This window comes from Henckelia pumila, chromosome 3 (genome assembly GCF_033568475.1).
Source record: "Henckelia pumila isolate YLH828 chromosome 3, ASM3356847v2, whole genome shotgun sequence".
Classification (NCBI taxonomy): Eukaryota; Viridiplantae; Streptophyta; class Magnoliopsida; order Lamiales; family Gesneriaceae; genus Henckelia; species Henckelia pumila.
In genome coordinates this window covers 193,576,991-193,595,250 of record NC_133122.1, presented here as the reverse complement: position 1 = coordinate 193,595,250, position 18,260 = coordinate 193,576,991, and the positions used below count along the sequence as shown (strand labels likewise).

Genomic DNA, 18,260 nt, shown 5'->3' with positions numbered 1-18,260 from the left:
TAAGAAAGTGATATTTTGTAAAAAAAAAATGTTGGGAAAACTTAAATTTATAACTAAAGTTTATAAATTTATTGTTAGAAATAATTTTATTATTTTTATAAACCCAAATCCTATGAAATCTGACCAATTTTGTAAGAATTTCACTTAGTTAAATGAAATCTCATGAAGTCCCATCAAATATCAATCTCATTTTAAAATTTCATTTTACCAAACATCAAAACAGTATTTTCAAATTCAAATCTCACCAAATTCCCTTCAAATCCAATCCACCAAATACAGAGGGCATCAAATGTTAAGTACAATATGTTTACCTAATCATTTGAATTCAAAATAAAAACAAGTGAGGCCAACCAGATGATCAATTCAACCAAAAGTATTTAAATTTAGGATTTGCAAAGAGTGTTGTTATTCCAAATATAACATAAAATATATTGTGTGTGTATCAGACGACAATCATCCATTCCATTCCACAAATACATTAAATAAAATTCATTATTATACTTTGTCGAATAAATTCCACATAAACATTATTTTATGAGATCTGTATGTGCTATCCTGAGAATAATACCTAAAAACTGATCTGAACGAACCAGATCAATTTGCAGAGCAAAATGATGTGATCTGTTGATCATCTTCTGTCCATTACCATTACATGTATCCTAAAAAATAACATGAAATTCTCCGGTGAGAAGCGACGTGAAATTCCCATCCTCATAAGAGATCGAGGGGCGTGGGGTCCAACGAAAAAGAAAGAGGCCGTGCGTGGAATCTACGCGAAGGAAAATATTGCGTCGAATCCCGGCCGATAAATCTACACCGTCAATATGATTCACAACCAAGGGCCCAGATCAGAATGTTCAACTAACCATGGTTAGGATAAGAACCGTGGTTCGGACTTAATGTCTGGTCCAGAAATCAAGAAATTGCCGCCTTTCATCTCTCCCGCCTATAAATATCACACCCCGACACCATTCTCCACTCATTCCACAGATTTTCCAACCACATAATAGATATAATTGTCACAGGGTACGTCTCTCCTTTTTCTGATCGATTAATATACCCGATACCAATCTTTTTTTCTGTTGTTTAATTGATTTGTGTTGCGTGTTGTGTTTTGTTTTTATCTTTTGTTCGCTTGCTTGCTCGACAAATCGACTATGCGGTCGATCATGTTTTTGAAATTGTGTGTTTCGATTTTGAGATATTGATTTTGGTTCTGAAATCCTGATATCGTGTGATCGACTTGTTTATGTTATAACTTATTCCTAGCTTGATGGGTTTTTCCACTTTCGAAATCTTGCATCGATTTTGATTTAGATCATTAAAGATGAAACTCTCGAGTCGTTTATTGATTGATCAGGGTGATGAAAGGTTTTTACTTGTTAGTTTCTGTGCCAAAGTTTGAGATGCGCTAGGATATTCTGATGGATTAGATGGGTTGATTTTTTATTTTTATTTTTTGCAAGTTGAAGGGAGCATAATTATTAATCATGACAACAATTTTGGTGCAGTTACAATACAAAGCGTTAATCTGTAGGTGACAAAGTTCGGGTCCGACAAGTTTGATGGTTGATATTCACGTGGAAATTCCGACCGCTTTCGATCCCTTTGCCGAGGCCAAAGATTCGGGTGCCCCTGGTGCTAAGGAGTATGTTCACATACGCATACAGCAGAGGAATGGAAAGAAAAGCTTGACGACTGTGCAGGGGCTGAAGAAGGAATTCAGCTACGAGAAGATTCTCAAAGATGTCAAGAAAGAGTTCTGCTGCAACGGTAATGTTGTTCAGGACAAAGAGCTGGGCAAGGTGATTCAGCTCCAAGGCGATCAGCGCAAGAATGTATCGCAGTTTCTGATCAGTGCCGGAATCGTCAAGAAGGATCAGATCAAGATACATGGTTTCTGAGGGTTCAAGAATCATTACTGTTGTCGAAATTCGAAAGTTTGGTCAAGAATTTTGTTATATATTTCTTTGTGATTTGTGATCCTCAAGAAAAGCTGTTTTTCTTTCTTTCTTCTTTCTTTTTTTTTTTCGGCTTTGTGTTTCTATCAGGGCCCCTTTGATTCTGACATGGGGTATTTGACGAATTATGAATGTATTAGCTTTTTTAATAATGAAGTTCGTATTTTGCCAGTTTCTGTTGTTGCCATAGTTTGTGGCTGTCTGTTTTCTCCTCCATATGTCTTGTTTCTGTTCCTGCCATTTGTCCTCGAGACAAATTGTTTTCTTCCCCATTTGACTATATTATACCTCAAGTGCTGGGGTGAAATCAATATGTTATTACGCATGCACGCGAGTATATACATGGCTTCATATGAACTTGATTCATACAAGACTCTATCTGATCATAGAAAAGACAGCATGGGATAACTGAATTTCTTTCAATGCGACAACCCATTCTTCGAGTGTAAAGCTTTCTTCATATAAAATAGGAAAAACTGCATACGAAAAGAATCAAGAAAAGATAGGGGAGAGTCAAAGCGAATGGCGATGTGTTGAAAAATTATTATTGGTTCAAGATGCTCAAAAGATTAGGATATGGCGCATTTCCATTGAATTGTCTCTAATCTTCAACTGGAGTGACTTCTTCGCATAAAACTTCAATGATATGTACAGGTTTAGAACATCTTAACTGGCTGTTGGGTTCCAGTTCTCATCATGTTACAGAACTCTTCATAGTTGATTCTTCCATCCTGGAAAAAGGTTTCATATTCGTTAAGATATGGGCAGTTTTTGTGAAAATAATGTTGTATCCATAGTTTACTGAGGAAAAAACATACATTATCAGAGTCAACTTCAGAGATTATTTCTTTTATGGTGGACGGGTCGCCCATTCCATACTCTTGCATAGCACTTTCAAGTTCATCCCTCGTGATGTACCTGTAACATTGTATAAAACCGACTCATTAACTATACATGCATCGATCCTTTATCAAGTTGATTATCGAAGGGCTGTTTTAGAGGCTTACCCACTCTTATCTTTGTCAAAGTATAGGAAAGCTTTGTACAGATTTTCTTCCCTTTCTAATCTGTGTCTGTGCATTGTAGCGGTAATAAACTCAATGTAGTCAATCGTTCCATTTCCATCCACATCAGCCTGAATGTATTAAGTTAATTAAGTTATAGCAGTTGAACATTATACACAAACTCACGCACATTTGTATGTTCGTATATGATATCTTGTCTTACAGCTTCCATTAGCTGTTTAACTTCAGCCTCAGTAAGTTTTGAGCCGAGTCTGGCCAATCCAGTTTTAAGTTCTTCGTAAGTGATACTGCCACTATTATCAGTATCCATATTCCTGAACATTGCTTTAAGCCCTTGAATTTCTTCTGCAGAAAGATTTTCCGCGATGACCTTGAATTGATCATCAACATGTCACATTATAATGAGTGGGGTTTCAAAAGATTTCAAGCATGTGAAAATTCAATTTATACCAACTGCTGGCAAGGACTGAACTTCAAGTCATGTACCTTAAGTGCAAGTTTTTTAAGCTTGTTCATTGCCCTGAATTGCTTCATCCTAGAGAGCACTGCACTGTCTATCGGTTTATCTGATGCTGCCCCTCCTTTAATCCAAGGATGCTCTATACAAGCACCAGAATCAGTAATTTTAGTAGAAGAGAGCACATAGTTTTTGCAGAATTCTAGAACAGAACGAGGAAAGAATTGGCTCTGCTAAAATAAATTGTGGGACGAACATTAAGATACAGGTGATAGATAATGGAGAACTCAAATTTATAATAATTGCATAGTCTCTCAAGAGTCACATTTAGATACAGGTGATAGGTAATGGAGAACGCAAATTTCTAATAACCGCAGTCTCTCAAGAGTCACATTTAGATTGATATGTGACACGGACATGCTGCGCCCCACCACAAAAAATGTACTGGGACACTTTATATAAGCAGAAAAAACCTCTTTATTTAGAAAGAGCACATGTAGAATGAAAACCAAAAGAGAAATGTGATGTAGAATTGGTTCCCAAAGAAAGGCATACCAAGAACTTCGGCAGCTGTAATTCGTTTCTTCGGATCCTCATTAAGCATCCTGCGGACCAGATCCTTGGCGCTAGGTGAAATCGAGGGCCAAGGTTGACTTTCGAAATCAATGTGTCCTCTAAGTATAGCATCAAATATTCCTTTCTCGGTTTCTGCAATCAATAGTCATCTCAATTTTCAAGCTGTGAGAAATTAAAACAGAAATCAAAGACAGAAGTTTGACAGATGGATTTTACCAGCCCAAAAAGGAGGCACACCGCAAAGTAAAATATACAACATGACTCCTGCACTCCATATGTCAGCTTCTTTTCCATATTTGCGTCGTAAAACTTCGGGTGCTACGTAGTATGCACTCCCTACTACATCCTTGTATATTTTACCTGCAGGTTATGGCATTGCATTAGAACTTTGAAAAACTCTCAGCCATGACTCCATAATGTAAGAAGAAAAAGTTTCTGGAAGATATGTGCAGAAAAACTTTTGACAAAATCTTGGTCTAAATGCAGCAGGGGGATCACAAATCATACATCAGAGTTCATCATTCATGTTTCAAGCATACAAAAGTGGATTCTAGCCTTGTCCTTATGAATCTTAATTTTGTTTTTTGTTTTTTTTTTTTAAATTTAATAAGAAATACTACAATCACACCAGACGAGATAAAACCAAAGAATCCCAAAAAATTGTCAGAAGAAAAAGGTTCTCAAAGATTTGTGATTGTGTGATTGCCAGTCTTTTTTTTGAAGTGATCCCCTTGCCTTCTGGTATGGACTACAGTCATATATAAGCATCCAACACATGCTCCTAACTCAAGACTAGAATATGACGATGGTTCCCACTAAATTCAATCATAACTTTGTCCCAAGTCTGACTTAGGATCGCAGCAACAAACAAGCAAATCAAGAAAAAAAAAACTTGTCAAATATCAATCTAACAAGAAAACGATTGTTGGAAGAAAAAACTTACCTCCTTCAATGAAAACCGATAACCCGAAGTCTGTTGCTTTGAGAAGAGCTTGCTCACTCTTATCAGATAACAAGAAATTCTCTGGCTTAAGATCCCTGTGCATCACGCCCATAAAATGGCAAATGTGCACCACATTCACAATGCTTCTGCACATGGAAGCCGCGTCCCTTTCATTGTAATGTCCCCTGGCAATAATCCGATCGAAAAGCTCCCCACCTTCACACAACTCCATCACCAAATGCACCGAATCATTATCTTCATAAGCACCCTTAAACTCAACAATGTTAGACTGCCCACTCATGTGCTGCATTATCTGAATTTCTCTCCTCATATCCTCTTTGTCGCTCTTGGTGACGAGTTTCTTCTTGGCAATGGACTTGCACGCATACTTCTGACCAGTTGAAATATCAGTGCAGAGATGCGTGACTCCAAATTGGCCCCTCCCCAGTTCTGATCCGAGGTTGTAATGTGCTCTGACATCCTGGTACGCCTTCCCAAGAATCGTGTTTGTTTTGTGAATCGGCGGCTGCGGGTTCCCCAGAGGTGTTACGTGCGGTAATTGAGCTGCGTAGCCAGGGGACATCGTGATTTGGATTGGGGCGTGGACTCCGTTTCTTGATTTCTGCCCATTAGCATTTGGCTTGGAATCTCTCTGTTTGCTTACACAGATCCCCATTTGGATCCTCAAGAGATCAAATACAGACGACACGTGAATCAGGTAAAGATTTGAAGGAAAAACCCAAAAAAGATAAATGCTTGGGAGATGGATCAAAGCAGATGACCAAAAAGATGTACGTATTTGTTCAAGAATCAAGAGCCCAGATGATTGGGAAAGAGAATGCTACAGTTTTTAAGGAAAAAAAACGAGTCTTTCAATAAATTTTGTGAGAAATTGCGAAGCGTAACTTGGTCAGCCATTATCACAAGTTGAATCCTTCGTTACACTTCAGGGTATCACCTCGGAACGCGCCGTCCTCGGATGCTGCGTTCTTTTCCCATAGTGGGTGACAATTAATTTAACGGCACGTTTGTTTTGAGATCATCTTGGATCTATTATACCAGTTTATTAAGTTTATATCTAAATTTTTTTTAAAAAAATCATATTCTGATGTAAAAAATAATAATATTTTTAGAAATTAGATCGCATAAAAAATTCATCCCATAAAATTTAATATTGAAACAAAATTTTTGTATTTATTTTAATATTGTTGTGATTGTAATGTACTTGTGAAAGGATTATAAATAAATTACGATAAATTATTAATATTCCTCATATTATTTAAATTGTTCATATTTCTTGTTTGTCATACATATACAAACACATATATATCCATGTTAAGTAACTATTTTATTTGAGGTTTGTACTTATTAAGTAACTATTGGAAAATAACAAATCATTTATATAAATATACTTATTTAATAAGCATAAAATTGGAAAATTCTTAATTTTGTTTGTCAGAATTTACGCCAACGAAGACATATTACCGTAACGATACTCACATAAATATTCGTATAAATATAGAACGTATCGAACCATCTTAACATGAGGTTTGAGTCATGGACAAGTGGTTTTGATGATGATCTGGTCAATTCAAACAGCTTACAAGGAGGAGAGGATATTGCCAGTGTTTATATTCAAGTTATGCTTTTTAGGTAGTGTTTACAATCTTTAAAAATAAGTGATTATGGAGATTCTCTTAACAAATTTACTAAAAGAATCTTCATAATCACTTATTTTTAGAGATTGCAAACACTATCTTAATGAACTTGACGGGCCCTTGGGAATTTCGCAGATTAGGACATCACATGTTGTCGTTTATTTATGTATGTATGTATGTATGTATTTATTATTAATTCAACTGAATGACCTGGATAATATATATTTATAACATATTCTAACATTAAATTATTGGACATTGGGCTGACGAAACATTGAGGGAAAATATCCTTTTTCGTAAAGAAAATAATAAAATGATGGCATTATAAATTTATAACTCCCGACAGAGAGAATTGCATGCATAGCCATGATGTGAATTCATAACTTATCAATTTCAATAGAAATTTGGACATATTTAATTTAAATGAGCTGGTGTTGACATTTTACTAATTCATATGACAAACAATATTGGTCACTGGCAAGTTTAATAGAAGATATATAATAATAATAATTGAGATTAAAGTTGACATTTTATTTGTGGGTCGCTCCTATATATTTGAACTGGTCTTTGTGAGCCGGCCTCCAGTCAGAATTTTATTAAGAAGTACAAATTGTAGTAATTTAATTAGATTTAATGAACGTTCCATGAGTCGTCTCTTTTGATTTTAATTTTATTTTGCTTCTTTTTTTTAAAAAAAAAACATGAATATATACCCCCCCTTTTTATATGAAGAAAATAGTAAAGACTGGTGTACGTTGTGTATTGTGCATATAATTTTTACCTGATGTAAAATTTTTTAGTGTATATGGATATATTTTCAAAATTTTAATCGAAATATATTTCATATTTTAAAACATGAATACTGTTTTGTTTATTTATTTATTTTTATCTCTCTTTGTATTCTAACCTATAGTTATGCTATTTACTTTTATATAAGCATCATATACTTCCTCCGTCCCAATTATATTGTTCACGTTTTTTTTTATTTGTCCCAAATATATAGTCATACAACATATTTAGTAATATTTTTTTACACTTTTTTACTAATATACCCATATTAACTACATCTTGAAAATTGTGCAATCGGTTTTTAATACATTAAATAGGGATAAAATAGGAAGTTTATATAAAATTTATATTTCTAATAAATTTTTCTTAATTCTTGTAAAAACTAAAACAAGACAACTTATATGGGATGGATGAAATATAATTTTGTGTGTTTTTCTTTATAGGATCGAATACAATTTAAATATTCAAATCCAAAAGACTACACACAATAACACAACACACGGCACCAGAGCATTAAGATCCAAGAAACACGAGAATTATCTCTGTACGCGTTTCTGAGTTGTCCAACACACGTTTTTCATCTCAATTATTATACCATAACGTGCAAGCATCAGAGTATTCTCAAACATCCAAAGACACGTTTGCTCAAATAGAAAATCCCCTCATCTTTGTACCCAAAAAGTTCAAGTACCTACTTAAACATAAAATCATGGGGAAATAATTTTTCTACACGCTCACTTGTCTAATTTTGGATTTTTATTTATTAAATTTTCAAATTTTGGTTTTGATATATAACTTTTATTTCGGATAATATTGTCCAATTATCGATGTGACATCGAACAAAACAACAAATTTTGAATGTAACAAATTTTGAATGTCATGTTAGCAATTAGACGAACGAAAATTTTTAATTTGTCCTATAGATTGGTATTAGGTTTCTCCACACTGGTTCAGCCATATCAGTGACATCTTGTTGGGGGCTTGGGGCCCTGAAAGAGGAAATTATTAGCAATGGGCCAGATTGAGTCCACGTGTTCCTCTAATGGATCTCTTAGTTTGTTGTGTTGGATAGTCCAAGTTTAATAGTGGTTTAGATGGGCCCAACCCAACAGCCCAAGCCCAATATTGTCCCGCACTCGGGGACACTGGTAAATCCGAGACCAAAGTCGCTGTAATAACACAGATGATGGCGTGGTGTGCGAGGTCTTTTCATTTGCCGGCCGTTGACGTGGGCGTACTGCGCACCAGGGGGCCATTAGCCGTCGGCGTGGGCTGCGTATCCTTGGCCGGCGTCAACGTTCGACGCTCAGCCCGATCTCCTCCCTTCGCTTCTTTAGGCATGTCTACTCATGCTAGTGCAGGTCAATCTTGGGCACTCGTTTGCATTTTTTTCACGATGCAATTTGATTCTTATTCTAGGTGTTTTCTTGATTGAATGTTCGGCGGGTCCGGAAAGTAGTTCTTGGTTGTGGGGATGAGATTCTGTCGTGAAGAATTCAGTTTGAGCTCGATGGTTCTGTATCCCTTAAGGTTTTGATGCGTTTCGTTAAATGTGTAGAACCTGGGGGTGTGTTATTTTCTTGTAACTGATGATCTTCATTGTTTGAAGTTGTTGGAAATGGATTATTTCGGCATTCAATCGAATTTTTAGGGTTGCAACTTGCAAACGCGACCAAGTTTTGTCTTTTCTTTTGTTTAAGTTCCCGGGCTCTCGTGAATTTGCGATCAATATTCTTAATTAGTCGAATCTGATTTTTAGTATTAGCAAAAGAGATCTTTATCATAAAAATTGGTGCTCATAGTGGTTGCATTGTGAAATAAACCTAGGTCTAAAGGAGGCCATCCTTACCGAAAAGGCTCCTGCAGCATTGGGGCCGTATTCTCAAGCCATCAAAGCTAATAATTTGCTTTTTGTGTCTGGGGTTCTTGGATTAGTTCCAGAGGTTTGTGACACTAACAATTCGTTTCAAGTGATAAGATATTTTCTTCAATTGAAAAATACTACCTGTTTCATATCTGTTGTGAATATGTTGTATACATCCTGACTTGCCAGTCTTCAATCTATTTCATTTGTCGTACGCAGACTGGAAAGTTTGTCTCAGATAATGTAGAGGAACAAACTGAGCAGGTGGGATATCATGACTAATTGTTCTCTTTTATTTCTTTGCTATTGAATATTTGAATTTCATTGGAATACTATTTTAGAATTTATAACTGCATACGTAGGATCTAGAAAATGAAGCCATTTGGGGGATGAGAAGTCTGACATCATTCAAATTTTCACATGAAACCTGGGGTTTGGCAGAAATTTAGGAACAACTTGAAAGTATTTTAGGAAGACCTTTTATACGTGTTTTGGTTGTTTGACAACTCAATTCGTCCTCTGTGCTTGCTGTGCAACTTGAGCATTCAATGATTGCACATCAGTGCGACATTGATAAATTAAGGGTGTAGATGATACTGCCTGCCTGAAACCTCGAGTGAAGCATAGCTGGCCATAAGTTGTATGTTTATCAATATTAAAGAGGGCATTGCATAAGGATTGAGGTCTGAGGAGTGCTCAAACCATTTGTTTCTCCTTCCAGCTTGAATAACTCTTTGTTCTATTCTCCCCATGCTTGAATACTGGAAGTGACAGACCTAGGGGGAAAATGGAGCTTTGCATGAGGTATCTTGTCCTTATGGTCTATGTTTGTAAAATTGACCTCTGAATCGGTCATATTTTGAACATGATTAAGGTTCTTTCTGTTTGGGTTTCCATTCTTTTACATCAGAACGAGTAGAAATATAACTGACAGGATTCTTTACAAATGCACCCAGGCAATATTAGTTAGTTTATCTCAAATGTCTTAGTTTTTACAAATGATCTCATGATAATTTTTTTTTGACAATGATCTCAAGATAATTTTGTTGCTTCTCTAATTGTAAAAAGTTAGTTGTCTACTGATGAACTGTTTAAGGTATTCTAAAAATTTCTCGAGGTAATTTGTTACTACTATCATTGACGAGAGATCGCCTCTCTCCTCAGCAGCCTTCTATTATACTGATATTGCACTTTGATATCTGTCTAGTGAAGAAATAAATCTTGCGCCGTCTAAGATATAAATCCATTGGTCATATTTTTTTGTCATTTTCTACAATTAAATAAATGGCTTGCTGACATGTTGAACTCATGCGTGATGAACCAGTTACTTAAGAATATGGGTGAGATACTTAAAGCTAGTGGTGCCAACTATTCTTCAGTTGTGAAGACAACAATCATGTACGTGATCCTCGTTTTATTTATTCCATGGGCTGGCGCTCATACAAAATCCACATAACAAATTTATATTTCTTCAACATTTTTAAATAGCAAAATGTTTTGTTAAATTGCAGGTTGGCTGATCTGAAAGACTTCAAGAAAGTCAATGAAATTTATGCTAAATGTGAGTTATTGGATGTGAAGTTTGCGTGATACTATTGCATCTGAACACCGTCTTACATGAATTTTATTGTCGCCACATAATCATCAATAGACATTATTGATTAGATTAATATTTTTTCTGCAAATGCCTAAGCACCAGTATTAGTGGAGAAAATAGTTTATATGTAAGGATTTAGATTTGGTGTGAGTACTTGCGAACCAATTGGATTGATTCCTTCTGGCCCCAGTTTGTTGTGCATAAACTGTGTCAAACTATCATGAGAGTGGCATGCTCAGGCTGCTCTCCATTTGCCACCAGTGACGGCATGTTGTCCTTTCTGTTTTCAAGAGATGATTAGAACATGCCAGTTTTTCGTGGTTTTATATTCAATTTGATGGTTAAAGAAGTGATGAAAGTTTCATGTGATACTTGGAGCTTGTTCGTATATGCAAGTACGAAAAAAGTATCATGCTGCAAATTGCGGCTTTAATTCAACCATTTCACTTTGATTTGTTATTTGTATAAACTGTGAGCTATATACAGCTGTCAAATTATGTTGCAGATTTTCCCGCACCTGCACCTGCTCGTTCGACCTACCAGGTTGCAGCACTGCCCATGGATGCACGGATTGAAATCGAATGCATAGCTGCACTACAATAGCTCCTCATAGTGTGAGAACCCAACTTCTTTGGCTGGGCTCGGATTTTACTGAATAAACTGTAATTAGGACAAGTAAAGCAGCGATGTCAGAACTTATGATTGTTCTCCATTGATTTTGGACGTGAATATGAGACAAATATTTGAATTTTTCTGAAAGTGCCAATCGAAATCACCTGCGGCTTTAGCTCATCTTGATACCAACATAACTTCCTGTTTTGCATAGTTAACATCAATTTTCTTTATTAGTGCTCGCAACTTGTTTGAACTAACATTACCTGTATATCGATTAACGAAGAAGAAGTATGCATGGAAGAATTTAGCAGAAAGTTGGGCAGGCTTATGATATATTGGCTGGCTCAAATGCTTGTCAATGTCTAAATAAGAAATTGCACGGCCCTGGAAAGAAATGTTGTTGGAAAATACCACACAAGGAAAGTCATAATAATGAAATCTTTGTACGGAGTCATTTGGCATAATTTTGACTTTATTATTTTTCTTGAGAATTTGAGATGGGTGTATGTGAATGAGCCAAGTGTTGAACTTGCCATAAATGGAAACAATTTAGTTTGGTCCACCAGCCTAATCCAGCTTCAAGTATCATGTGAATGAAGCATGCAAAACATACCATAAATGGAAACAATTTAGTTTGGTCTACCAAAAAGTGGGTTCACCATGTGATTAACACGGTCGGCGCTCGGCCTCTACTTCATGCCGAAGCTCTCTTTATTCCCCGTCAACCAAGTTCTACCTCAAGTCGTGATCTTGGGTAGCTTAGGGTCGATTTTCAGTCCTAATTTCTAGAATTTTTTTTTTCCAGTTGGGGGAGGAATTGTTATAGTTGGATATCGAACTTGACATGTCGTCTCATATTTGAGACCTTTGTCAGATAACTACACGTCATCGACCTAATTCCTAGAGTTTAGTTACTGATTAAGGGTGAGCTGAATTTAAAGTTCATTTCAAAGGTTTCTTCCAAGTACTCCATTACCTTTTGTTTTTCCCCTGATTTTAAAGCCCACAAAGTTTGTTTTTCTCCGCGTTTTAGAAGATTCGATCTGCCTGATTTCATTTATTTTTCAGGAATCGAGGTTTTAAAAAAACTTATTTAGAATTGAAAAATTACTGATGTAGATGGCATTGGACGATGCTCAAAATGAGTGTCCACATGTGTGGTGCACAATAACAATTCTCAACCCTTTCTTCCTAATTGTTCATTGTTTCAGTAAAAGATCTTTTTGACAACTAGCAAAAACATAACTTCAGTCTTTAACTTGTTAGCCATGTTGAATTTAAATTTAACTCAATTCAAAAAATAGCTCAAGAGGAAAGAATTATCCAAATTCATATATGCAATCCCGAACAACTTTATACACTGATGTAGAATAACTAAAACACTATCTTCACGTCCAAAAATGAATATTTGAAACGTCAAGTTTAGGATTTAGGGTTTACGAGACAACAAATGACCTAATCATGGATAATCAAACACATATAATAGTATTTATATTTATTAAATATTGGAAAATCCAGAAATGTAATGTTTCGTTATTTGAAACTTTGTGAGCCATACAATAAAGAAAGTGAGACGTCATATCCATCACATATATAATGTGTGATGTGTACCCATTGTTCCAAAAGAAAACAAACGCGAGCAACAAACGTATACCACAGTAACTTGCTTCAATATGATTTACAATTTCTTTTTCTTTTTTTTTTTTTGAAAAACTATATGATTTACAATTTTTAAAAACTCAATTTGGTCATTGTAAGTATTTGTTTTATATTTTCAAAATAAAATTTTTATTGTATTTTAAAAAAGTTAATATGTAATGAAGTCTAGTAGTCTACATGTTTCGTGTGTAGAGTAATGTAAATTTTATTTATCATAAGATATATATGAATTGATCATTAAATTCACAATTTATTATATTGTTCACCATCTTTGAAATTAAATCCACGTATATATGCTCAAAATAAAATCCACACACACACACACACATATATATATAGAATGTTAAAAAAAACATTAGAGAAACCATATATATTAATTGATATTGATAGAAAATCAAAGAAAAAAAATTCTTAATAATAAAAATAACATATCACTTTAAATTCATATCATAAACTCATAATTTGTAGCCCATGTGATATCAAATTTTAAAATCTGAGACAAAGTCTCACATTCTATATTCAGGTATGACAAATTCGACCAATATATATACATATATATTAAAAAAAGAAAAGAAAAGTCATAACATGTAGCTTTACATAATTTATATTTACGTCATAACCCGAAACGTTAAAGCTAAATCTTTGAAACATAATACGAAAAATTAAAGATTATATGTAGCTTTAAATAATTTATATTTATATCTATCCATATTTATAATAATAAATAATATTTTTGATATAAAATATAATATTTTTTAATAAGTAATTCATATAAAAATATCATCTCAAAAAATTGATCATTGAGACCGTTTCAAAAAGTTAATAGATTTAGTCATATAGATTCCAAGCCCGGTTCTTGTCATAATCTCCATGAGGTAAATGATTTTTAAAAAATATGGTAGACTTTTCAAATGTATAAATATAGTTTTTTATTAGTTTATGAAAATTAAGAATTTTTTTTATATATATAGAAAATTATTGCGAAATAATAAGATTTTTAAAATGGATTCCATGAATATATATTTATTTATCAGCACGTCGCTGTTGAGATAAATCCCAATGGCGTAGTCATCGCTTCGTACAGAGACATTTCACCTTCCTCTCTGTCTTCTTCGTTTCCATTTTTAGCTTCAAGTTCCTTTAAACAAGCCATGCCTCAGTTGACATCTAACGCCGGCCTTTAATTAATATCTAATTTCACTGTTTCATTCACCTTTGACAGAGTTTTGGATTTGTTTAACTTGTTTATTGGAATCTTGGGACTCAGGGCGTTGACAAAAAGGTGGGTTTTTTTTTTTCTAAGTTTCCAATGCAGTGTTCGTTTGTGTATTTGACAAGATTATGTTGATCGTCATGAACATTTCTTGAGTGACAGCAATCATAAGTCCTTCCAATCTTTCTGATGCATGTTTCGTGTTTGTTGTTATGAACCATAATGAATTTTGAGTTATTTGATGGGATTTTCCTTCTGTTTACGAAAAGTTATGCATGGATTGAGTTGAGTTTTGTAAAATGACATGACTTTGACTCTTGAAATTTATGATACAGTTAGACGAATGGTGGTCTCTACACTGGATTAACAAGAAGTTTAGTGTTTATTTCATGGAGAATTCTGGGGCAGGCGTGCTTCTAAGGAACAGGAGGTTTGGGAGCTATGTTGATGCAGACTCTGGGATAAAGTCTGTGGCTTTGCCACCACGAAATGCGGCGGTGAAGGAAGGGAAGATGTTGGAAACCGATGATATATGTGAGGAAGAGGATGGGTGGCTTATGGTGATGATTTCATGGGCAAGAATCGTGGTGTGCTTTGTGTCGATGATGTTTACGACATTCATATGGGCTATGATCATGTTGGTGCTTCTTCCATGGCCTTACCAGAGGATTAGGCAGGGAAACATATATGGCCATGTCACTGGAAAGATGCTGGTAATTTTCAATATATTGTTTATTTGTGCAAGTTTTTTACTTAGATTTTGGTGTGCGAGATGCAGATGAAGCTAAAAAATATGTTTTTGGGTACATAAGATTACTAACATTTATAGTTTTTTACTTACTAACATTTATAGTTTTTGGGTACAATGCAGATGCTTGTTCCTGCATTTACGATATTTTGCATTAGTGGCCAATGAATGGGAGGTTTTTCTTGGCAGATGAAGCTAAAAATATGTTTTAAATGAAGGGTATTCGCATCACAACATAGTGAAAGATTGGTATTCCAATTTATCTTGAAATTGCTAAGTTGGTAGCTCAATAACAATTCACTTGTTGGCATTGGGTATTGTTACGACCATATACGACACAAATATTAAGTGATCAATGTTTATAACGTTTTGCAGATGTGGATACTAGGAAATCCTATAAAGATAGAAGGTGCAGAATACTCTAGTGAGAAGGCCATTTACATTAGTAATCATGCATCTCCCCTAGACATTTTCCTTATAATGTGGTTGATTCCTACCGGAACTGTTGGCATTGCAAAGAAAGAGGTACATGTGTTGTCTAATATCAAGTCTTGACTCATTAGACTGCATTGATTGTGGGGTGACTACTTAATGCCTGGATTATATATACATATATATTTTGCAAAATTTCAGCTCTCAAGTACAGCTGCTGTGAATCCAATTGAAGTTAACATGGATGCTTTTGCTGTGCGCAGATAATATTTTATCCACTCTTTGGACAGTTATACGTTTTGGCTAACCATCTTCGAATAGACAGATCCAACTCGACTGCAGCTATAGAGTCTATGAAAGAGGTCAATGGTTTGTTTGTGCTGATATTGCTTCTAGTCTATGTTGCAATTACCATACTTCCATGGTGATACATTCTCCGTTTAATGCAGGCAGCTAATGCTGTTGTGAAGAATGAGCTGTCTTTGATTATATTCCCAGAAGGCACGCGTTCTAAAAATGGCCGCTTGCTTCCTTTCAAGAAGGCAAGATCAATCAACTTCTTCTAAAATTGTACTCAACTTGCGATTCTTGCTCTTTCAAGTAACACGTTTCATTCAACTATGTGCAGGGTTTTGTTCATTTGGCACTGCAAACTCGTCTGCCAATAGTTCCAATCGTCCTGACCGGTACCCATCGAGCATGGAGAAAGGGCAGCTTGCATGTGAGACCGGCACCTCTTACTGTTAGATATCTACCTCCAATTCGCACCAATGATTGGGAACGCGAAAAGCTTGAAGATTATGTTCGACTCGTTCAGGATGTTTATGTTAAAAATCTCCCCGAGTCTCAAAGGCCTTCGGAATCGTCTGATATTGTTGGTTCTTGCAGAACATCGGGTTCATGAAATGTTGTTGGAATGTCTTTAGGTGAACTGTGTAACTGGACTGATACTTCTAGCCTTGAAATGGACAAGGTTATCAAACATTCTCATACCAATTTTCACCACCATCAGTGTATAAATCTATATTGTAACACTTGCATAACCATGTGGTAACAATGCTGTGCCGATATGATAACATTTGCGACAAATCGATGAGTAGGAATCCACATCAACAAATCGCTTATTATTAAACGGACTTAAATTGTACTAGCCATCTAGACATAATAAATAAATACTACGTAAAAAAAATGAGGAAGATAAAAGAATAAATAAATATATGAGGTAAAAAGAAATCGATAATTGTTCCATATAAAAATGATAATGAATTATATCAAGTAATGAAGATAATGTAAATTTGATTTTGATCTATTTACCCTTTAATTATAGAAATGAATAAACTCGATGTGTAATTTAAAATTCATTTTATCATGACGGACCATGTCAGTGAGTTTAAGTGCGTCAAATTTTACATATAATATAGATAATCCTTAGGGGAAAAAAAAAAAAAGCACTTGCCAACCAGAAGTGCCTCAATTTTCAGCTTTATGACAAGTCTCTGTCTCAAATCCATCAATTATTAGGCATATTCTCCATCTTTATGACAGTGAGGTATTGACACTACTCATTTTTTCGTATATGAATTCAATTTGTACGAAGACACTTAAAAAGTGAAATATTTATTATTTTGCCGACTAATTTGACTCGAGGAAGATTTCAAATTCCGGTTTAATTCGATCCTGTGCATGCTACCTGAGGGCTCGGTGCCCGAAGGAAAATCGAATGATCCGGATCATTTTGCAGATCAATTGATTTAACTTGCAAAGATAATTCGGACCATTAATTCTGGCTCGACACTTCCGTTTAATTCATATTATTCGAGCTACCTTTTAACAGTATTAACGAGGGTTCTAAATTATTATTCGAGCTTTTAAACTCCTTTAACCTTAAATATAATTATAATATTTTAACAAATAAATATATTGAAATTACTAGTCATCGAATTATTTATTGAAATGGAGAGATATATTCAAGCATCTTCATATTTTCATTGAGTTTAATAATTTTTAGAAAAAATTGCGATTTTAGTTATGTGAATTGGAATTTTTTTGTTTTAGTCCTATAACTTTTCAACGTTTGGTATTAGACCAGTAACTTGAAACTTTTTTTTTGTTATGGTCTTTTTTTTAATCAAAAATCACTAAATCAATCGAATATTACTTATTTGACACATATGTTCTCCTATAAAACTCATGTTATTAGAATTAAACTTATATTATACATATTAAAATATAGCTAATCAAAAGTAAACACGAGGAGTTTTTTTCCCCTATTTATGAATATTTGGTGTCATCTTTCCTTTATTTTCTCCTTATATTTTTTAAGTAATGAATTTTAATTTGTATAACATATAGTTAATTCTTTTCAAATGAATCATATAAAAAAGTACAGTGACAAACACGTGATATTCTATTGATATAGTGACTTCTAATGAAAAAAGTGTCAAAGTCCAAAAAAATCAAGTTACTAGACTAAGATCAAATTTTGAAAAAATTTAGGACTAAAACCAAAGACATACCCACTCACATAACTAAAATTCAATTTCCCTAATTTTTACTACAAATCAGATTTCATACTATTTAAAAACAAGACTAATAACCAATTTAATCCTTTCGAAATTTCTTTTTATCTACAAGATTGCAGTCATACAAAAATGTAATCCTTTTTTTTTAAAAAAAATATTTGCAGAACATTCATATAAATGTAAGCTATCGCAAGTCAAATC

General features: G+C 34.5%; 4 protein-coding genes across 4 annotated transcripts; 3 read left to right on the top strand and 1 right to left on the bottom strand.

Annotated features, from left to right (window-relative positions):
• Positions 1-949: 949 nt before the first annotated feature.
• Positions 950-2,132, top strand: LOC140886845 (protein translation factor SUI1 homolog 2). Its single transcript, XM_073293728.1, has 2 exons — positions 950-1,026; positions 1,512-2,132. The coding sequence occupies exon 2, from the start codon at positions 1,566-1,568 to the stop codon at positions 1,902-1,904; it is 339 nt and encodes a 112-aa protein (XP_073149829.1). The 5' UTR covers positions 950-1,026; positions 1,512-1,565; the 3' UTR covers positions 1,905-2,132.
• A 229-nt stretch (positions 2,133-2,361) lies between these two features.
• LOC140886844 (calcium-dependent protein kinase 9-like) lies at positions 2,362-5,972 on the bottom strand. The gene is made up of 8 exons (XM_073293726.1): positions 4,963-5,972; positions 4,236-4,379; positions 3,999-4,151; positions 3,473-3,585; positions 3,189-3,356; positions 2,969-3,096; positions 2,780-2,879; positions 2,362-2,692 (listed from the first exon to the last, which is right to left on the bottom strand). Exons 1-8 carry the CDS (start codon positions 5,636-5,638, stop codon positions 2,618-2,620), a joined length of 1,557 nt encoding a protein of 518 aa, XP_073149827.1. The 5' UTR covers positions 5,639-5,972; the 3' UTR covers positions 2,362-2,617.
• A 2,076-nt stretch (positions 5,973-8,048) lies between these two features.
• LOC140887734 (reactive Intermediate Deaminase A, chloroplastic) lies at positions 8,049-11,662 on the top strand. Its single transcript, XM_073295175.1, has 6 exons — positions 8,049-8,770; positions 9,237-9,352; positions 9,493-9,537; positions 10,598-10,671; positions 10,785-10,834; positions 11,376-11,662. The coding sequence occupies exons 1-6, from the start codon at positions 8,593-8,595 to the stop codon at positions 11,471-11,473; spliced, it is 561 nt and encodes a 186-aa protein (XP_073151276.1). The 5' UTR covers positions 8,049-8,592; the 3' UTR covers positions 11,474-11,662.
• Positions 11,663-14,213: 2,551 nt separating this feature from the next.
• Positions 14,214-16,571, top strand: LOC140892685 (1-acyl-sn-glycerol-3-phosphate acyltransferase-like). Its single transcript, XM_073301642.1, has 6 exons — positions 14,214-14,426; positions 14,693-15,070; positions 15,481-15,630; positions 15,801-15,899; positions 15,987-16,079; positions 16,166-16,571. The coding sequence occupies exons 2-6, from the start codon at positions 14,747-14,749 to the stop codon at positions 16,439-16,441; spliced, it is 942 nt and encodes a 313-aa protein (XP_073157743.1). The 5' UTR covers positions 14,214-14,426; positions 14,693-14,746; the 3' UTR covers positions 16,442-16,571.
• Positions 16,572-18,260: the final 1,689 nt, after the last annotated feature.